Genomic DNA, 23,294 nt, shown 5'->3' with positions numbered 1-23,294 from the left:
CGACAATCTGAACGGTTGTGCTGGGGCCTGTGCCCGCCTAGGGTTGACTCGGGCCTTCAACGGGTGTGCAGTACCTGGCGTGTCGCGCGTGCCGTGTTTCTCCGCGTGCAGGTGTCCCAGGGGATGGTGGGGCAGGTGGCCGCGCGGCGCGCTGCGGGAATCATCCTGGAGATGATCAGGGACGGCAAGATCGCCGGCAGGGCCGTGCTCATCGCAGGCCAGCCCGGCACCGGCAAGACCGCCATCGCCATGGGTACGCGAGGGGGAGACGCGTGGGGAGACGCGCGGGGAGACACGCGGGATGATGATGGTGGTGGTGGTGATGATTATAATAATGATGGTGGTGATGATGATATTGATTATTATTGTGCATTTGTGATAGTGGTTGCGATGATCGTGATGGTGGTGGTGACGATGATGATGATGGTTATGATTGTGATGATGATAGTGGTGATGATGATGGTGGTGACGACGATGATGGTGGTGACGACGCTGATGATGGTGGGGCTGATTGTGATTACGGTGATTGTGTGGTTGTTGTGGTAGTGATGGTGTGGCGGTAGTGTAGTGCATCGGCTAGCGTTACATCTCTATCGTGTGGACAGGCATGGCTCAAGCACTTGGGGCTGACACTCCCTTCACTGCGATTGCTGGCAGTGAAATCTTCTCCCTGGAGATGAGCAAAACGGAGGCGCTGACCCAAGCGTTCAGGAGGTCCATCGGAGTGCGCATCAAGTGAGACGTGGGGACACGGGGCGGCGTGTACCTGACACTGAGACCCGGTCTCCCTGAGACTCATTCTGACACTGAGACCCGGTCTCCCTGAAACTCACTCTGACCCTGAGACCCAGTCTCCCTGAGACTCACTCTGACCCTGAGACCCAGTCTCCCTGAGACTCACTCTGACACTGAGACCCGGTCTCCCTGAGACTCATTCTGACACTGAGACCCAGTCTCCCTGAGACTCACTCTGACCCTGAGACCCGGTCTCCCTGATACTCACTCTGACCCTGAGACCCGGTCTCCCTGAGTCTCACTCTGACCCTGAGACCCGGTCTCCCTGAGTCTCACGCTGACCCTGAGACCCGGTCTCCCTGAGTCTCTCTGACCCCGAGACCCGGTCTCCGAGTCTCACTCTGACCCTGACACCCGGTCTCCCTGAGTCTCACTCTGACCCTGAGACTCACTCTGACACTGAGACTCACTCTGACACTGAGACTCACTCTGACCCTGAGTCTCGCTCTGACCCTGTGGACCTGGTCTCTGTATGTTACAGGGAGGAGACTGAGATCATCGAGGGAGAGGTGGTAGAGATTCAGATCGATAGACCAGCTACTGGCACGGTGAGTGACACACACACACCACACACACACACCACACACAAACCACACACACCATACACCACACACACCACACACACACACACCACACATACACACCACACACAAACCACACACACCATACACCACACACACCACACACACACACCACACACACACACACACCACATATACACACCACACATATACACCACACACACACACCACACACACACACCACACACACACACCACACACACACACACCACACACACACACACCACACATACACACCACACATATACACCACACATATACACCACACACACACACCACACACACACACCACACACACCACACACACCATACACACCATACACACCATACACACACCACACACACACCACACATACACCACACACACACACACCACACACATACCACACACACACACCCCACACACACCACACACACACACCACACACACACACCACACACACACCCCACACACACCACACACACACACCACATACACACCACACATACACACCACACATACACACCACACATACACACCACACATACACACCACACACACCACACACACACCACACACACCACACACACCACACACACCCCCAGGGCTCACAACCAGCCACCCATGGACCATTACGGTCCATGGGTGGCAGTTTCTGAGTGGAGATTTGTAAGTTCTTCCGTCTTCTTGGTTCTTTCGGTAAAGTCACGTAGAAGGGATGAATCCCTGCATTCACGAAAGCTTTAAATCGAAATTTAATTTCTTCCGTGTTTGTTACTACGATGGTTTCCCCGGGGATCTCCGGTTTCCGCCCTGAACCCAAACCCAGCTGTTATGAACCCTGAACCCAAACCCGGCCATTGTGAACCCTGAACCCAAACCTGGCCTTTGTGAACCCTGAACCCAAACCTGGCCTTTGTGAACCCTGAACCCAAACCCAGCCCCTGTGAACCCTGAACCCAAACCCAGCTGTTATGAACCCTGAACCCAAACCCGGCTATTGTGAACCCTGAACCCAAACCTGGCCTTTGTGAACCCTGAACCCAAACCTGGCCTTTGTGAACCCTGAACCCAAACCCAGCCCCTGTGAACCCTGAACCCAAACCCGGCTGTTATGAACCCTGAACCCAAACCCGGCCATTGTGAACCCTGAACCCAAACCTGGCCGTTGAACCCTGAACCCAAACCTGGCGTTATGAACCTGAACCCAAACCTGGACTTTGAACCCTGAACCCAAACCCAGCCCTTGTGAACCTGAACCCAAACCCGGCCTTTGTGAACCTGAACCCAAACCCGGCGTTGTGAAGCTGAACCCAAACCCAGCCTTTGTGAACCCTGAAACCAAACCCAGGCCTTGTGAACCTGAACCAAAACCCGGACTTTGAACCCTGAACCCAAATCCAGCCATTGTGAACCCTGAACCCAAACCCAGCCCCTGTGAACCCTGAAACCAAACCCGGCCCTTGTGAACCTAAACCCAAACCCGGCCATTGTGAACCTGAACCCAAACCCGGCCATTGTGAACCTGAACCCAAACCCGGCCTTTGTGAATCTGAACCAAAACCTGGCGTTATGAACCTGAACCCAAACCCGGACTTTGAACCCTGAACCCAAACCCAGCCCCTGTGAACCCTGAACCCAAACCCGGCTGTTATGAACCCTGAACCCAAACCCGGCCATTGTGAACCTGAACCCAAACCCGGCCTTTGTGAATCTGAACCCAAACCCGGCCTTTGTGAACCCTGAACCCAAACCCAGCCCCTGTGAACCCTGAAACCAAACCCGGCCCTTGTGAACCTAAACCCAAACCCGGCCATTGTGAACCTGAACCCAAACCCGGCCATTGTGAACCTGAACCCAAACCCGGCCTTTGTGAATCTGAACCCAAACCCGGCCTTTGTGAATCTGAACCAAAACCTGGCGTTATGAACCTGAACCCAAACCCGGACTTTGAACCCTGAACCCAAACCCAGCCCCTGTGAACCCTGAACCCAAACCCGGCTGTTATGAACCCTGAACCCTAACCCGGCCATTGTGAACCCTGAACCCAAACCTGGCCGTTGAACCCTGAACCCAAACCTGGCGTTATGAACCTGAACCCAAACCCGGACTTTGAACCCTGAACCCAAACCCAGCCCTTGTGAACCTGAACCCAAACCTGGCGTTATGAACCTGAACCCAAACCCAACCTTCGTGAACCCTGACCCCAAACCCAGCCTTTGAACCCTGAACCTAAACCCAGCCGTTATGAAACCTGAACCCAAACCCGGCCTTTGGACTTTGAACCCTGAACCCAAACCCGGCCTTTGGAATTTGAACCCTGAACCCAAACCCGGCCTTTGTGAACTCTGAACCCAAACCCGGCCATTGTGAACCTGAACCCAAACCCGGCCATTGTGAACCTGAACCCAAACCCGGCCTTTGGACTTTGAACCCTGAACCCAAACCCGGCCTTTGTGAACCCTGAACCCAAATCCGGCCGTTGTGAATTCTGAACTCAAACCCGGACTTTGAACTCTGAACCCAAACCCGGCCGTTGTGAACCCTGAACCCAAACCCAGCCTTTGTGAACCTGAACCCAAAACCGGCTTTTGAACTTTGAACCCTGAACCCAAACCCGGCCTTTGTGAACCCTGAACCCAAACCCGGCCGTTGTGAATCTGAACCTCAACCCGGCCGTTGTGAACCCTGAACCCAAACCCGGCCTTTGAACTCTGAACCCTGAACCCAAACCCGGCCGTTGTGAACCTGAGCCGGCCACTGCGGACACCCACAGGGGGCGAAGGTGGGGAAGCTGACGCTGAAGACGACGGAGATGGAGACGATCTACGACCTCGGCAACAAGATGATCGAGTCGCTGACGCGGGAGAAGGTTCAGGCCGGGTGAGGCGCTCGCACACGGCAGCATCACCACTATTACCACCATTACCATTACCATCACCATTACCACCACCATTACTACCATTACTACCATTACCACCATTACCACCACCATTACCACCACCATTACTACCATTATCACCATTACCACCATTACCACCATTACCACCATTATCACCACCATTACTACCACCATTACCACCACCACCATTACCACCATTACCACCATTACCACCATTACCACCATTACCACCACCACCATTACCACCATTACCACCATTACCACCATTACCACCATTACCACCACCACCATTACCACCATTACCACCATTACCACCATTACCACCATTACCACCACCACCATTACCACCATTACCACCATTACCACCACCATTACCACCATTACCACCATTACCACCATTACCACCACCACCATTACCACCATTACCACCATTACCACCATTACCACCATTACCACCATTACCACCACCACCATTACCACCATTACCACCATTACCACCATTACCACCACCACCATTACCACCATTACCACCATTACCACCATTACCACCATTACCACCATTACCACCATTACCACCATTACCACCACCACCATTACCACCATTACCACCATTACCACCATTACCACCATTACTACCATTACCATTACCACCATTACCACCATTACCACCATTACCACCACCATTACCACCATTACCACCATTACCACCATTACCACCATTACCACCATTACTACCATTACCACCATTACCACCATTACCACCATTACCACCATTACCACCATTACTACCATTACCATTACCACCATTACCACCATTACCACCATTACCACCACCATTACCACCATTACCACCATTACCACCACCATTACCACCATTACCACCACCACCATTACCACCATTACCACCATTACCACCATTACCACCATTACCACCATTACCACCATTACCACCATTACCACCACCATTACCACCATTACCACCATTACCACCATTACCACCATTACTACCATTACCATTACCACCATCACCACCATTACCACCATTACCACCATTACCACCATTACCACCATTACCACCATTACCACCATTACCACCATCACCACCATTACCACCATTACCACCATTACCACCATTACCACCATTACCACCATCACCACCATTACCACCATTACCACCATCACCACCATTACCACCATTACCACCATTACCACCATCACCACCATTACCACCATTACCACCATTACCACCATTACCACCATTACCACCATTACTACCATTACCATTACCACCATCACCACCATTACCACCATTACCACCATTACCACCATCACCACCATTACCACCATTACCACCATTACCACCATTACCACCATTACCACCATTACCACCATCACCACCATTACCACCATTACCACCATTACCACCATTACCACCATTACCACCATCACCACCATTACCACCATCACCACCATCACCACCATTACCACCATTACCACCACCACCATTACCACCATTACCACCATTACCACCATTACCACCATCACCACCATTACCACCATCACCACCATCACCACCATTACCACCATTACCACCACCACCATTACCACCATTACCACCATTACCACCATTACCACCATCACCACCATTACCACCACCACCATTACCACCATTACCACCATTACCACCATTACCACCATTACCACCATTACCACCATTACCACCATTACCACCATTACCACCACCATTACCATTACCACCACCACCACCATTACCACCATTACCACCACCACCATTACCACCATTACCACCATTACCACCACCACCATTACCACCACCACCATTACCACCATTACCACCATTACCACCATTACCACCATTACCACCATTACCACCATCACCACCATCACCACCATTACCACCATTACCACCACCACCACCATTACCACCATTACCACCACCACCATTACCACCATTACCACCACCATTACTACCACCACCATTACCACCATCACCACCATTACCACCATTACCACCATCACCACCATTACCACCATCACCACCATCACCACCACCACCATTACCACCATCACCACCATTACCACCATCACCACCATCACCACCATCACCACCATCACCACCATCACCACCACCACCATCACCACCATCATCACCACCGCCACCATTACCACCATTACTACCACCACCATTACCACCACCACCACCATTACCACCACCACCACCATTACCACCATTACCACCACCACCACCATTACCACCATTACCACCACCACCATTACCACCACCACCATTACCACCACCACCACCACCATTACCACCATTACCACCACCACCATTACCACCATTACCACCATTACCACCATTACCACCATTACCACCATTACCACCACCACCATTACCACCACCACCATTACCACCACCACCACCATCACCACCATTACCACCACCATTATCACCATTACCACCATTACTACCACCACCATTACCACCATTACCACCACCATCACCACCATTACCACCACCACCATTACCACCATTACCACCATTACCACCATTACCACCATTACCACCATTACCACCATTACCACCACCACCACCATCACCACCATTACCACCATTACCACCATTACCACCATTACCACCACCACCATCACCACCATTACCACCATTACCACCATTATCACCATTACCACCATTACCACCATTACCACCACCACCACCATCACCACCATTACCACCATTACCACCACCACCATCACCACCATTACCACCATTACCACCATTACCACCATTACCACCATTACCACCATTACCACCATCACCACCATTACCACCATTACCACCATTACCACCACCACCACCATTACCACCATCACCACCATTACCACCATCACCACCATTACCACCATTACCACCACCACCATCACCACCATTACCACCATTACCACCATTACCACCATTACCACCACCATTACCACCATTACCACCACCACCACCATCACCACCATCACCACCATTACCACCATTACCACCATTACCACCATTACCACCATTACCACCACCATTACCACCATTACCACCACCACCACCATCACCACCATTACCACCATCACCACCATTACCACCATTACCACCATTATCACCATTACCACCATTACCACCACCATCACCATTACCACCATTACCACCATTATCACCATTACCACCATTACTACCACCACCATCACCACCATTACCACCATTATCACCACCATTACCACCATTACCACCATTACCATTACCACCATTACCATTACCACCATTACCACCACCATTACTACCACCACCATTACCACCATTACCACCACCACCATTACCACCATTACCACCATTCCCACCACCATTACCACCACCACCATTACCACCATTACCACCATTCCCACCACCATTACCACCACCACCATTACCACCACTACCATTACCACCATGAACACCACCACCATTACTAGCACCACCACCATTACTAGCACCACCACCATTACTAGCACCACCACCATTACTAGCACCACCACCATTACCACCACCACCATTACCACCACCACCATTACCACCACCATTACCACCACCATTACCACCATTACCACCACCATTACTAGCACCACCACCATTACCACCACCATTCCCACCACCACCATTACCACCACCATTACCACCACCATTACCACTATTACCAGCACCACCATTACTACCACCACCATTACCACCATGAACACCACCACCATTACCACCATGAACACCACCACCATTACTAGCACCACCACCATGAACACCACCACCATTACCACCATTACCACCACCACCATTACCACCATGAACACCACCACCATTACTAGCACCACCACCATTACTAGCACCACCACCATGAACACCACCACCATTACTAGCACCACCACCATGAACACCACCACCATTACTAGCACCACCACCATTACTAGCACCACCACCATTACCACCACCACCATTACCACCACCACCATTACCACCACCACCACTGGCACCACCATTACCATCACTACCACCACCACTGGCACCACCACCACAACCGTCACCACCACCACCGGCACCACCACCAGTCGGTGAGTGAGTGAGTTGGTGAGCGAGTTGGTGAGTGAGTGAGTTGGTGAGCGAGTTGGTGGGCGAGCGAGTTGGTGGGCGAGTGAGTGGGCGGTCAAATAAATACAAAGTTGTCGTTTAGAATCGTCATTCACGCATCTCCCTTCTACCCCCCCCCCAACCCCGTCTCCCTTCGTCATTCCCTTTGCCCGCACCACCCCGTCCCTCAGTGACGTCATCACCATTGACAAAGCGACCGGGAAAATCAGCAAGCTGGGCCGCTCATTCACCCGGGCCCGTGACTACGACGCCATGGGAGCGCAGGTGAGGTCGCTGGTGTGATGGTCTGTAGTGTAGAAGATCACTCAGTACAGACGCTGGAGTGGTGGTCTGTAGTGTGGAGATCACTCAGTACAGACTCTGACGTGGTGGTCTGTAGTGTGGAGATCACTCAGTACAGATGCTGGCGTGGTGGTCTGTAGTGTGGAGATCACTCAGTACAGACTCTGACGTGGTGGTCTGTAGTGTGGAGATCACTCAGTACAGACGCTGGCGTGGTGGTCTGTAGTGTGGAGATCACTCAGTACAGACTCTGACGTGGTGGTCTGTAGTGTGGAGATCACTCAGTACAGACTCTGACGTGGTGGTCTGTAGTGTGGAGATCACTCAGTACAGACGCTGGCGTGGTGGTCTGTAGTGTGGAGATCACTCAGTACAGACGTTGACGTGGTGGTCTGTAGTGTGGAGATCACTCAGTACAGACTCTGGCGTGGTGGTCTGTAGTGTGGAGATCACTCAGTACAGACTCTGACGTGGTGGTCTGTAGTGTGGAGATCACTCAGTACAGACGCTGGCGTGGTGGTCTGTAGTGTGGAGATCACTCAGTACAGACTCTGACGTGGTGGTCTGTAGTGTGGAGATCACTCAGTACAGACGCTGGCGTGGTGGTCTGTAGTGTGGAGATCACTCAGTACAGACTCTGACGTGGTGGTCTGTAGTGTGGAGATCACTCAGTCAGTACAGACTCTGGCGTGCTGGTCTGTAGTGTGGAGATCACTCAGTACAGACTCTGGCGTGGTGGTCTGTAGTGTGGAGATCACTCAGTGCAGACTCTGACGTGGTGGTCTGTAGTGTGGAGATCACTCAGTACAGACTCTGACGTGGTGGTCTGTAGTGTGGAGATCACTCAGTACAGACGCTGGCGTGGTGGTCTGTAGTGTGGAGATCACTCAGTACAGACTCTGACGTGGTGGTCTGTAGTGTGGAGATCACTCAGTACAGATGCTGGCGTGGTGGTCTGTAGTGTGGAGATCACTCAGTACAGACTCTGACGTGGTGGTCTGTAGTGTGGAGATCACTCAGTACAGACGCTGGAGTGGTGGTCTGTAGTGTGGAGATCACTCAGTACAGACGCTGGCGTGGTGGTCTGTAGTGTGGAGATCACTCAGTACAGACTCTGACGTGGTGGTCTGTAGTGTGGAGATCACTCAGTACAGACTCTGGCGTGGTGGTCTGTAGTGTGGAGATCACTCAGTACAGACGCTGGCGTGGTGGTCTGTAGTGTGGAGATCACTCAGTACAGATGCTGGCGTGGTGGTCTGTAGTGTGGAGATCACTCAGTACAGACTCTGACGTGGTGGTCTGTAGTGTGGAGATCACTCAGTACAGATGCTGGCGTGGTGGTCTGTAGTGTGGAGATCACTCAGTACAGACTCTGACGTGGTGGTCTGTAGTGTGGAGATCACTCAGTACAGACTCTGACGTGGTGGTCTGTAGTGTGGAGATCACTCAGTACAGACTCTGACGTGGTGGTCTGTAGTGTGGAGATCACTCAGTACAGACGCTGACGTGGTGGTCTGTAGTGTGGAGATCACTCAGTACAGACTCTGACGTGGTGGTCTGTAGTGTGGAGATCACTCAGTACAGACTCTGGCGTGGTGGTCTGTAGTGTGGAGATCACTCAGTGCAGACTCTGACGTGGTGGTCTGTAGTGTGGAGATCTCTCAGTACAGACGCTGGCGTGGTGGTCTGTAGTGTGGAGATCACTCAGTACAGACTCTGACGTGGTGGTCTGTAGTGTGGAGATCTCTCAGTACAGACACTGGCGTGGTGGTCTGTAGTGTGGAGATCACTCAGTACAGACTCTGACGTGGTGGTCTGTAGTGTGGAGATCTCTCAGTACAGACTCTGACGTGGTGGTCTGTAGTGTGGAGATCACTCAGCACAGACTCTGGCGTGGTGGTCTGTAGTGTGGAGATCACTCAGTACAGACTCTGACGTGGTGGTCTGTAGTGTGGAGATCACTCAGCACAGACTCTGACGTGGTGGTCTGTAGTGTGGAGATCACTCAGTGCAGACTCTGACGTGGTGGTCTGTAGTGTGGAGGTCACTCAGCACAGACTCTGACGTGGTGGTCTGTAGTGTGGAGATCACTCAGTGCAGACTCTGACGTGGTGGTCTGTAGTGTGGAGATCTCTCAGTACAGACGCTGGCGTGGTGGTCTCTAGTGTGGAGATCTCTCAGTACAGACGCTGACGTGGTGGTCTCTAGTGTGGAGATCTCTCAGTACAGACGCTGGCGTGGTGGTCTGTAGTGTGGAGATCACTCAGTGCAGACTCTGACGTGGTGGTCTGTAGTGTGGAGGTCACTCAGTGCAGACTCTGACGTGGTGGTCTGTAGTGTGGAGATCACTCAGTACAGACGCTGGCGTGGTGGTCTGTAGTGTGGAGATCACTCAGTACAGACGTTGACGTGGTGGTCTGTAGTGTGGAGGTCACTCAGTGCAGACTCTGACGTGGTGGTCTGTAGTGTGGAGATCACTCAGTACAGACGCTGGCGTGGTGGTCTGTAGTGTGGAGATCACTCAGTACAGACGCTGACGTGGTGGTCTGTAGTGTGGAGATCACTCAGTACAGACGTTGACGTGGTGGTCTGTAGTGTGGAGATCACTCAGTACAGACTCTGACGTGGTGGTCTATAGTGTGGAGATCACTCAGTCAGTACAGACTCTGGCGTGGTGGTCTGAAGTGTGAAGATCACTCAGTACAGACTCTGGCGTGGTGGTCTGAAGTGTGGAGATCACTCAGTACAGACGCTGGCGTGGTGGTCTGTAGTGTGGAGATCACTCAGTACAGACTCTGACGTGGTGGTCTGTAGTGTGGAGATCACTCAGTACAGACTCTGGCGTGGTGGTCTGTAGTGTGGAGATCACTCAGTACAGACGCTGGCGTGGTGGTCTGTAGTGTGGAGATCACTCAGTACAGATGCTGGCGTGGTGGTCTGTAGTGTGGAGATCACTCAGTACAGACTCTGACGTGGTGGTCTGTAGTGTGGAGATCACTCAGTACAGATGCTGGCGTGGTGGTCTGTAGTGTGGAGATCACTCAGTACAGACTCTGACGTGGTGGTCTGTAGTGTGGAGATCACTCAGTACAGACTCTGACGTGGTGGTCTGTAGTGTGGAGATCACTCAGTACAGACTCTGACGTGGTGGTCTGTAGTGTGGAGATCACTCAGTACAGACGCTGACGTGGTGGTCTGTAGTGTGGAGATCACTCAGTACAGACTCTGACGTGGTGGTCTGTAGTGTGGAGATCACTCAGTACAGACTCTGGCGTGGTGGTCTGTAGTGTGGAGATCACTCAGTGCAGACTCTGACGTGGTGGTCTGTAGTGTGGAGATCTCTCAGTACAGACGCTGGCGTGGTGGTCTGTAGTGTGGAGATCACTCAGTACAGACTCTGACGTGGTGGTCTGTAGTGTGGAGATCTCTCAGTACAGACACTGGCGTGGTGGTCTGTAGTGTGGAGATCACTCAGTACAGACTCTGACGTGGTGGTCTGTAGTGTGGAGATCTCTAATTACAGACTCTGACGTGGTGGTCTGTAGTGTGGAGATCACTCAGCACAGACTCTGGCGTGGTGGTCTGTAGTGTGGAGATCACTCAGTACAGACTCTGACGTGGTGGTCTGTAGTGTGGAGATCACTCAGCACAGACTCTGACGTGGTGGTCTGTAGTGTGGAGATCACTCAGCACAGACTCTGACGTGGTGGTCTGTAGTGTGGAGATCACTCAGTGCAGACTCTGACGTGGTGGTCTGTAGTGTGGAGGTCACTCAGCACAGACTCTGACGTGGTGGTCTGTAGTGTGGAGATCTCTCAGTACAGACGCTGGCGTGGTGGTCTCTAGTGTGGAGATCTCTCAGTACAGACGCTGACGTGGTGGTCTCTAGTGTGGAGATCTCTCAGTACAGACGCTGGCGTGGTGGTCTGTAGTGTGGAGATCACTCAGTGCAGACTCTGACGTGGTGGTCTGTAGTGTGGAGGTCACTCAGTGCAGACTCTGACGTGGTGGTCTGTAGTGTGGAGATCACTCAGTACAGACGCTGGCGTGGTGGTCTGTAGTGTGGAGATCACTCAGTACAGACGTTGACGTGGTGGTCTGTAGTGTGGAGGTCACTCAGTGCAGACTCTGACGTGGTGGTCTGTAGTGTGGAGATCACTCAGTACAGACGCTGGCGTGGTGGTCTGTAGTGTGGAGATCACTCAGTACAGACGCTGACGTGGTGGTCTGTAGTGTGGAGATCACTCAGTACAGACTCTGACGTGGTGGTCTGTAGTGTGGAGATCACTCAGCACAGACTCTGACGTGGTGGTCTGTAGTGTGGAGATCTCTCAGTACAGACACTGACGTGGTGGTCTGTAGTGTGGAGATCACTCAGTACAGACACTGACGTGGTGGTCTGTAGTGTGGAGATCACTCGGTACAGACGCTGGCGTGGTGGTCTGTAGTGTGGAGATCTCTCAGTACAGACTCTGGCGTGGTGGTCTGTAGTGTGGAGATCTCTCAGTACAGACTCTGACGTGGTGGTCTGTAGCGTGGAGATCTCTCAGTACAGACACTGGCGTGGTGGTCTGTAGTGTGGAGATCACTCAGTACAGACGCTGGAGTGGTGGTCTGTAGTGTGGAGATCACTCAGTACAGACTCTGAAGTGGTGGTCTGTAGTGTGGAGATCACTCAGTACAGACGCTGGCGTGGTGGTCTGTAGTGTGGAGATCACTCAGTACAGACGCTGGCGTGGTGGTCTGTAGTGTGGAGATCACTCAGTACAGACTCTGAAGTGGTGGTCTGTAGTGTGGAGATCACTCAGTACAGACTCTGAAGTGGTGGTCTGTAGTGTGGAGATCACTCAGTACAGACGCTGGCGTGGTGGTCTGTAGTGTGGAGATCACTCAGTACAGACGCTGGCGTGGTGGTCTGTAGTGTGGAGATCACTCTGTACAGACTCTGGCGTGGTGGTCTGTAGTGTGGAGATCTCTCAGTACAGACTCTGACGTGGTGGTCTGTAGTGTGGAGATCTCTCAGTACAGACTCTGATCTGGTGGTCTGTAGTGTGGAGATCTCCCTGTCAGTGTAGGGAGTGGCGTGCCAGCGTTGTCTCTTCCCTGACACGTGACCCCGTGTCGTCCCCGTGTGACCCCGTATCGACCCCACGTGTCCCCATGTGACCCCGCGTGACCCCGCGTGACCCCGTGTCGTCCCCGTGTAGACGCGCTTCGTGCAGTGCCCCGAGGGGGAGCTGCAGAAGCGCAAGGAGGTGGTGCACACCGTGTCGCTGCACGAGGTGGACGTCATCAACTCGCGCACGCAGGGATTCCTGGCGCTCTTCTCCGGCACGTGACTCCCATCTGTGTCTCCCTGTCGCTTCCTGTGTCTCTGTGTCTCCCCACGACTCCCTGTGTCTCTATGTGTCTCTCTTTGACTCCCAGTGACTCCCTGTGTCTCTCTGTGACTTCCTGTGTCTCCCTGTGTCTCTCTGTGACTCCCTGTGTCTCCCTGTGTCTCTCTGTGACTCCCTGTGTCTCTCTGTGTCTCTCCATGACTCTCAGTGTCTCCCTGTCGCTTCTTGTGTGTCTCTGTGTGTGTCTTTCTGTGACTCTGTGTCTCTCTGTGTCTCCCTGTCGCTTCCTGTGTCTCTCTGTGTCTCCCCACGACTCCCTGTGTCTCTATGTGTCTCTCTTTGACTCCCAGTGACTCCCTGTGTCTCTCTGTGACTTCCTGTGTCTCCCAGTGTCTCTCTGTCTCTTTGTGTCTCTTTGTCTCTTTCTGTCTCCCTGTGTCTCACTGTGTCTGCCTGTGTCTCACTGTGTCTCCCTGTGACTCCCATCAGTGTCTCCCTGTCGCTTCTTGTGTGTCTGTGTGTCTTTCTGTGACTCTCAGTGTCTCAGTGTGTCCCTGTGTCTCTGTGTCTCCCTGTGTCTCCCTGTGTCTCTGTGTCTCTCTGTGTCTCTATGTGTCTCTCTGTGTCTCTCTGTGTCTCCCAGTGTCTCCCTGTGTCTCTTTGTGTCTCCCTGTGTCTTTCTGTGACTCCCTGTGTCTCCCTGTGTCTCCCTGTGTCTCACTGTGTCTCACTGTGTCTCCCTGTGACTCCCTGTGACTCTGATCAGTGTCTCCCTGTCGCTTCCAGTGTCTATCTGTGACTCCCAGTGTCTCTCTGTGTCTTTCTGTGACTCTCAGTGTCTCCCAGTGTCTATCTGTGTCTCTCAATGTATTTCTGTGACTCCCAGTGTCTCTCTGTGTCTTTCTGTGACTCTCAGTGTCTCCCTGTGTCTCTCTGTGTCTCTCTGTGTCTCTCTGTGACTCCCTGTGTCTCCCTGTGTCTCTCTGTGTCTCTGTGTGTCTCTTTGTGTCTCTCTGTATGTCTCTCTGTGTGTCTCTCTGTGTGTCTCTCTGTGTCTCTGTCTCTCTGCAACTTCCCATGACTCTCAGTGTCTCCGTGTCTCCCTGTGTCTCCCTGTGTCTCCCTGTGTCTCTCTGTGACTCTGAGTGACTCCCTGTGTGTCTCCATGTCTCTCTCCCCTACTCCCCGTGGCTCTCCGTGTCTCCCAGTGTCTCCCTGTGTCTCAGTGTCTCCCTGTGTCTCTCAGTGTCTCTCTGTGTCTCTCTGCAACTCCCCACGACTCTCAGTGTCTCCCTGTGTCTCTCTGTGACTCCCAGTATCTCCCTGTGTCTCTCTGTGTCTCTCTGTGTCTCTCTGTGTGTCTGTGTGTCTCTCTGTGTCTCTGTCTCTCTGCAACTCCCCACGACTCTCAGTGACTCACTGTGTCTCTCAGCGACTCCCTGTCTACTGATTTGCCCTCCAGTCTTCTCGTGAATCCCTGTGTCTCTACGTCTGCTCATTTGTCCTGTTGTGCTATTGACACTGCTAATTATGATTGCTGATGCTGCTGATGTTAATGCTTCTGCTGCTGATGCTGCTGATGTTAATGCTTCTGCTGATGATGCTAATGACTGCTGATAATGTTGTTGCTGCTGCTGATGTTAATGCTTCTGCTGATGTTGCTGCTGATGCTAATGACTGCTGATGATGTAGCTGCTGATGATGATGATGCTGAAGCTGATGATGATGATGCTGAAACTGATGATGATGATGCTGCTGCAGCTGATGATGATGCTGCTGATGATGATGCTACTGAAGATGATGATGTTGGTGCTGCTGCTGATGATGCTGTAGCTGATGATGATGATGTTGAAGCTGATGATGATGCTACTGAAGATGATGATGTTGGTGCTGCTGCTGATGATGCTGTAGCTGATGATGATGATGTTGAAGCTGATGATGATGCTGCTGATGCTGCTGCTGATGCTGCTACTGAAGATGATGATGATGTCGATGTTGGTGCTGCTGATCTGCGCAGGAGACACGGGTGAGATCAAGAGCGAGGTGCGGGAGCAGATCAACAGCAAAGTGGCGGAGTGGAGGGAGGAGGGGAAGGCCGACATCATCCCCGGGGTGAGGAGACGTCGCCATCGTCGTCAGCAACATCGCCACCACCACCAGCAGCAGCAGCAGCAGCAGCGTCACGACTATCATCATCACCGCCACCACCATCATCATCACCGCCAACACCATCATCATGACATCATCATCATCACCGCCACTACCACCATCATCATGACATCATCATCACCGCCACTACCACCATCATCATGACATCATCATCATCACCACCACTACCACCATCATCATGACATCATCATCACCGCCTCCACCACTACCACCATCATCACTATGATTAACACCACCAGCAAGCAGCAGCAGCAGCATCACGACTATCATCATCACCGCCACCATCATCATCATGACATCATCATCACCGCCACTACCACCATCATCATGACATCATCATCATCATCACCGCCACTACCACCATCATCATGACATCATCACCACTACCACCATCATCATGACATCATCACCACTACCACCATCATCATGACATCATCATCACCGCCACCACCACTATCACCATCCTCACTATGATTAACACCAGCAGCAGCAGCAGCGTCGTCACAACTGTCATCATCATCACCAACACCATCATCACTGCCACCACCATCATCATTATGATTAACAGCAGCAGCAGAGTCACAACTATCATCATCACCGCCACCACCACCATCATCACTATTAACAACAGCAGCGTCATCACAATTATTCTCGTTAACATCACCGCCAAGTTGACCACCACCACGACCACCATCGTCACGACTATGATCAACGTTGGCAGCAGTAGCGTCGTCGTCATACGAATCATCGCGCGTGTCTTTGGTGCTTTTTATAGACGAGGTACAACATGCTGATGTTCCGCGTCTCTGTCCCCGTGTCTGTCTCCGTGTGTCTGTCTCCGTGTGTCTGTCCCCGTGTCTGTCTCCGTGTCTGTCCCCGTGTCTGTCTCCGTGTGTCTGTCTCCGTGTGTCTGTCTCCGTGTGTCTGTCTCCGTGTGTCTGTCCCCGTGTGTGTCTCTGTGTCTGTCTCCGTGTCTGTCTCTGTGTCTGTCCCCGCGTCTGTCTCCGTGTCTGTCCCCGCATCTGTCTCCGCGTCTGTCCCCGCGTCTGTCTCTGTGTCTGTCTCCGTGTCTGTCTCTGTGTCTGTCCCCGCGTCTGTCTCCGTGTCTGTCTCCGTGTCTGTCTCCGCGTCTGTCCCCGTGCCTGTCCCCGTGTCTGTCTCCGTGTCTGTCTCCGTGTCTGTCTCCGCGTCTGTCCCCGTGTCTGTCCCCGCGTCTGTCCCCGTGTCTGTCTCCGTGTCTCTCTCCGCGTCTGTCCCCGCGTCTGTCTCCGTGTGTCTGTCTCCGTGTCTGTCTCCGTGTCTGTCCCCGTGTCTGTCTCCGTGTGTCTGTCCCCGTGTGTGTCCCCGTGTCTGTCTCGTGTCTGTCCCCGTGTCTGTCTCCGTGTCTGTCCCCGTGTCTGTCTCTGTGTCTGTCTCCGTGTCTGTCCCCGTGTGTGTCTCTGTGTCTGTCCCCGTGTCTGTCTCCGTGTCTGTCCCCGTGTCTGTCTCCGTGTGTCTGTCTCCGTGTGTCTGTCTCCGTGTGTGTCTCTGTGTCTGTCCCCGTGTCTGTCCCCGTGTCTGTCCCCGTGTGTCTGTCTCCGTGTGTCTGTCCCCGTGTCTGTCTCCGTGTCTGTCCCCGTGTCTGTCTCCGTGTGTCTGTCTCCGTGTGTCTGTCTCCGTGTGTCTGTCTCCGTGTGTCTGTCCCCGTGTGTGTCTCTGTGTCTGTCTCCGTGTCTGTCTCTGTGTCTGTCCCCGCGTCTGTCTCCGTGTCTGTCCCCGCGTCTGTCTCCGCGTCTGTCCCCGCGTCTGTCTCTGTGTCTGTCTCCGTGTCTGTCTCTGTGTCTGTCCCCGCGTCTGTCTCCGTGTCTGTCTCCGTGTCTGTCTCCGCGTCTGTCCCCGTGCCTGTCCCCGTGTCTGTCTCCGTGTCTGTCTCCGTGTCTGTCTCCGCGTCTGTCCCCGTGTCTGTCCCCGCGTCTGTCCCCGTGTCTGTCTCCGTGTCTCTCTCCGCGTCTGTCCCCGCGTCTGTCTCCGTGTGTCTGTCTCCGTGTCTGTCTCCGTGTCTGTCCCCGTGTCTGTCTCCGTGTCTCTCTCCGTGTCTGTCTCCCTGTCTCTCTCCGTGTCTGTCTCCGCGTCTCTCCCCGCGTCTGTCCCCGCGTCTCTCTCCGCGTCTCTCTCCGTGTCTCTCTCCGCGTCTGTCCCCGTGTCTGTCTCCGCGTCTGTCCCCGTGTCTGTCTCCGTGTCTGTCCCCGTGTCTGTCTCCGTGTCTGTCTCCGTGTCTGTCTCCGCGTCTCTCTCCGTGTCTCTCTCCGTGTCTGTCTCCGTGTCTGTCTCCGTGTCTGTCTCCGTGTCTGTCTCCGTGTCTGTCTCCGCGTCTGTCTCCGTCCCTGAGTCTGTCTCCGGTGCTGTTTATAGACCAGGTACAACATGCTGGTGACCCGTGTCTCTGTGTGTCTCTGTGTGTCCCCGCGTCTCTGTGTGTCTCTGTGTGTGTCCCCGTGTCTGTCTCTGTGTGTCTCCCCGTGTCTGTCTCTGTGTGTCCCTGCGTCTCTGTGTGTGTCCCCGTGTCTGTCTCTGTGTGTGTCCCCGTGTCTGTCTCTGTGTGTTCCTGCGTCTCTGTGTGTGTCCCCGTGTCTGTCTCTGTGTGTGTCCCCGTGTCTGTCTCTGTGTGTCTCCCCGTGTCTGTCTCTGTGTGTCTCTGTGTGTCTCCCCGTGTCTGTCTCCGTGACTGTCCCTGTGTCTGTCTCCGCGTGTCTTAGGTGCTGTTTAAAGGACAGGTACAACATGCGGGTGACCCGCGTCTCTGTGTGTGTCTCTGTGTGTGTCTCTGTGTGTGTCTCTGTGTGTGTCTCTGTGTGTCTCTGTGTGTGTCTCTGTGTGTGTCTCTGTGTGTGTCTCTGTGTGTGTCTCTGTGTGTGTCTCTGTGTGTGTCTCTGTGTGTGTCTCTGTGTGTGTCCCCCGTGTCTGTCTGCGTGACCGTCACAGGTGCTGTTTATGGTCGAGGTTGACATGCTGATGACCCGTGTCTCTGTGTGTCTCTGTGTGTGTCTCTGTGTCTCTGTGTGTGTCTCTGTGTGTCTCTGTGTGTGTCTCTGTGTGTGTCCCCGTGTCTGTCTGCGTGACCGTCACAGGTGCTGTTTATCGACGAGGTTCACATGCTGATGACCCGTGTCTGTGTGTCTCTGTGTGTGTCTCTGTGTGTGTCTCTGTGTGTCTCTGTGTGTCTCTGTGTGTGTCTCTGTGTGTCTCTGTGTGTGTCTCTGTGTGTGTCTCTGTGTGTCTCTGTGTGTGTCTCTGTGTGTCTCTGTGTGTCTCTGTGTGTGTCTCTGTGTGTGTCTCTGTGTGTGTCTCTGTGTCTGTCTCTGTGTGTGTCTCTGTGTCTGTCTCTGTGTGTGTCTCTGTGTCTGTCTCTGTGTCTGTCTCTGTGTGTGTCTCTGTGTCTGTCTCTGTGTCTGTCTCTGTGTCTGTCTGCGTGTCCGTCACAGGTGCTGTTTATCGACGAGGTTCACATGCTGATGACCCGTGTCTGTGTGTCTCTGTGTGTCTCTCTGTGTGTCTCTGTGTGTGTCCCCGTGTCTGTCTGCGTGACCGTCACAGGTGCTGTTTATGGTCGAGGTTGACATGCTGATGACCCGTGTCTCTGTGTGTCTCTGTGTGTCTCTGTGTGTGTCTGTGTGTCTCTGTGTGTCTCTCTGTGTGTGTCTCTGTGTGTGTCTCTGTGTGTGTCTCTGTGTGTGTCTGTGTGTGTCTCTGTGTGTCTCTGTGTGTGTCTCTGTGTGTGTCTCTGTGTGTGTCTCTGTGTGTGTCTCTGTGTGTGTCTCTGTGTGTGTCTCTGTGTGTGTCTCTGTGTGTCTCTGTGTGTCTCTGTGTGTGTCTCTGTGTGTCTCTGTGTGTGTCTCTGTTTGTGTCTCTGTGTGTGTCTCTGTGTGTGTCTCTGTGTGTGTCTCTGTGTGTGTCTCTGTGTGTGTCTCTGTGTGTCTCTGTGTGTGTCTCTGTGTGTGTCTCTGTGTGTGTCCCCGTGTCTGTGTGTCTCTGTGTGTGTCTGTGTGTCTCTGTGTGTGTCTCTGTGTGTGTCTCTGTGTGTGTCTCTGTGTGTGTCTCTGTGTGTCTCTGTGTGTCTCTGTGTGTGTCTCTGTGTGTCTCTGTGTGTGTCTCTGTGTGTGTCTCTGTGTGTGTCTCTGTGTCTGTCTCTGTGTCTGTCTCTGTGTCTGTCTGCGTGACCGTCACAGGTGCTGTTTATCGACGAGGTTCACATGCTGATGACCCGTGTCTGTGTGTCTCTGTGTGTGTCTCTGTGTGTCTCTGTGTGTGTCTCTGTGTGTGTCTCTGTGTCTGTCTGCGTGTCCGTCACAGGTGCTGTTTATCGACGAGGTTCACATGCTGGACATGGAGTGCTTCTCGTTTCTGAACCGAGCCCTGGAGAGCGACATGGCGCCCGTGCTCATCATGGCCACCAACCGCGGCATCACCAGGTGCTGGCACGACGATGAGGATGTTTGATGATGATGATGATGGTGGTGCTGGTGGTGATGGTGGTGATGGTGGTGGTGGTGCTGGTGGTGATGGTGGTGATGGTGGTGCTGGTGGTGCTGGTGGTGCTGGTGGTGGTGGTGGTGGTGATGATGGTGGTGATGGTGATGATGGTGGTGGTGGTGGTGATGGTGGTGATGGTGGTGGTGGTGGTGATGGTGGTGGTGGTGGTGATGGTGGTGGTGGTGGTGGTGCTGGTGGTGGTGATGGTGGTGATGGTGGTGCTGGTGATGATGGTGGTGATGGTGCTGGTGGTGATGGTGCTGGTGGTGATGGTGATGGTGCTGGTGGTGATGGTGGTGATGGTGGTGCTGGTGGTGATGGTGGTGGTGGTGGTGGTGGTGATGGTGGTGATGGTGGTGGTGGTGGTGCTGGTGGTGCTGGTGGTGATGGTGATGGTGGTGATGGTGCTGGTGGTGATGATGATGGTGGTGATGGTGGTGATGATGGTGGTGATGATGGTGGTGGTGATGATGGTGGTGATGATGGTGGTGCTTGTGGTGATGGTGCTGGTGGTGATGGTGGTGGTGGTGGTGGTGATGGTGGTGCTGGTGGTGGTGATGGTGGTGGTGCTGGTGGTGATGGTGGTGATGGTGGTGATGGTGGTGCTGGTGGTGCTGGTGGTGGTGGTGATGGTGATGGTGATGATGGTGGTGGTGGTGGTGATGGTGGTGATGGTGGTGGTGGTGGTGATGGTGGTGGTGGTGGTGATGGTGGTGGTGGTGGTGGTGCTTGTGGTGGTGCTGGTGGTGGTGATGGTGGTGATGGTGGTGCTGGTGATGATGGTGGTGATGGTGGTGATGGTGATGATGATGGTGGTGATGGTGGTGATGGTGGTGATGGTGGTGATGGTGGTGATGGTGGTGGTGGTGATGGTGGTGGTGGTGATGGTGCTGGTGGTGATGGTGGTGATGATGATGGTGGTGGTGGTGGTGATGGTGGTGGTGGTAATGCTGGTGGTGGTGGTGGTGGTGATGGTGGTGGTGGTGATGGTGGTGGTGATGGTGGTGGTGATGGTGGTGGTGATGGTGGTGCTGGTGGTGGTGGTGGTGATGGTGGTGATGGTGGTGGTGGTGATGGTGGTGGTGGTGATGGTGATGGTGATGCTGGTGGTGGTGGTGATGCTGGTGGTGATGGTGGTGGTGGTGGTGGTGATGGTGGTCGTGGTGATGGTGATGGTGGTGATGGTGGTGATGGTGGTGGTGATGATGGTGGTGGTGATGATGGTGGTGGTGATGATGGTGGTGATGATGGTGGTGATGGTGGTGATGATGGTGGTGATGATGGTGGTGGTGATGATGGTGGTGATGATGGTGGTGCTTGTGGTGATGGTGGTGATGGTGGTGATGGTGCTGGTGGTGATGGTGCTGGTGGTGATGGTGGTGATGGTGCTGGTGGTGATGGTGGTGATGGTGCTGGTGGTGATGGTGGTGGTGGTGGTGGTGATGGTGGTGATGGTGGTGGTGGTGGTGCTGGTGGTGCTGGTGGTGATGGTGATGGTGGTGATGGTGCTGGTGGTGGTGATGATGATGATGGTGGTGATGGTGGTGATGATGGTGGTGATGATGATGGTGGTGGTGATGATGGTGGTGATGATGGTGGTGCTTGTGGTGATGGTGGTGATGGTGCTGGTGGTGATGGTGGTGATGGTGCTGGTGGTGCTGGTGGTGATGGTGATGATGATGGTGGTGGTGGTGGTGGTGATGGTGCTGGTGGTGCTGGTGGTGCTGGTGGTGCTGGTGGTGCTGGTGGTGCTGGTGGTGCTGGTGGTGATGATGGTGGTGATGGTGGTGGTGATGGTGGTGATGGTGGTGATGGTGGTGGTGGTGGTGATGGTGGTGATGGTGGTGATGGTGGTGCTGGTGGTGGTGCTGGTGGTGGTGCTGGTGGTGCTGGTGGTGCTGGTGGTGGTGATGGTGGTGCTGGTGGTGATGGTGATGGTGGTGGTGGTGGTGGTGATGGTGATGGTGGTGGTGGTGGTGGTGGTGATGGTGGTGGTGGTGATGGTGGTGGTGATGCCTTGTATAAAGGTGTCAGTTTTTGTATCAGTTAAAAGGGTAAAAACCTATTACTATATTTTGCCACTGGTAAAGGAGATCTCATAGTGTAAATGCCTACCGCGAGCTCTCAATACTCTGATAGTGCACTGTGTTTGAGTTGTGCGCCTTTTGGCGTCATCTGGTCCAACACCATGTGAGACTAGGCTCTAAGGAAAGCTGTCTCGGGTGTGGACCAATCAACTTCAAGGACAGTGCATACATTATCAGAGTTGTGTTTTTTGTTTGCATTATGACTGCAGGTATTGCGGTCTATGCAAAGATGACTCCTTGTAAAAAAGGTGTCAGTTTTGTTGCCAGATAGAAGGGTAAAAAAAACAATTATCATATTTTTTACTGGCAAATGAGGTTCCAATGGTGTAAATGCTTTACCCCGAGCTCTCATACTCTGATAGTGCATTGTCTTTGAGTTGTGCGCCTTTTGGCGTCATCTGGTCCAACGCCATGTGAGACTAGGCTCTAAGGAAAGCTGTCTCGGGTGTGGACCAATCAACTTCAAGGACAGTGCATAC

At 53.3% G+C, this 23,294-nt stretch overlaps 1 protein-coding gene across 1 annotated transcript in view; it reads left to right on the top strand.

Annotated features, from left to right (window-relative positions):
- RUVBL2 (RuvB like AAA ATPase 2) overlaps positions 1-23,294 on the top strand; it is a 33,111-nt gene that overhangs the window by 3,074 nt on the left and 6,743 nt on the right. Inside the window, exons 3-10 of the mRNA XM_078877739.1 lie at positions 112-253; positions 606-735; positions 1,277-1,343; positions 4,133-4,239; positions 8,600-8,693; positions 13,919-14,042; positions 16,068-16,162; positions 20,549-20,667. Coding sequence (XP_078733865.1) covers positions 124-253; positions 606-735; positions 1,277-1,343; positions 4,133-4,239; positions 8,600-8,693; positions 13,919-14,042; positions 16,068-16,162; positions 20,549-20,667 — 866 coding nt within the window. The 5' untranslated portion in view covers positions 112-123. The remainder of the gene's footprint in view (positions 1-111; positions 254-605; positions 736-1,276; positions 1,344-4,132; positions 4,240-8,599; positions 8,694-13,918; positions 14,043-16,067; positions 16,163-20,548; positions 20,668-23,294) is intronic.

This window comes from Lampetra fluviatilis, chromosome 48 (genome assembly GCF_964198595.1).
Source record: "Lampetra fluviatilis chromosome 48, kcLamFluv1.1, whole genome shotgun sequence".
Lineage (NCBI taxonomy): Eukaryota > Metazoa > Chordata > Hyperoartia > Petromyzontiformes > Petromyzontidae > Lampetra > Lampetra fluviatilis.
This window is presented reverse-complemented; position numbering and strand designations above follow the sequence as displayed.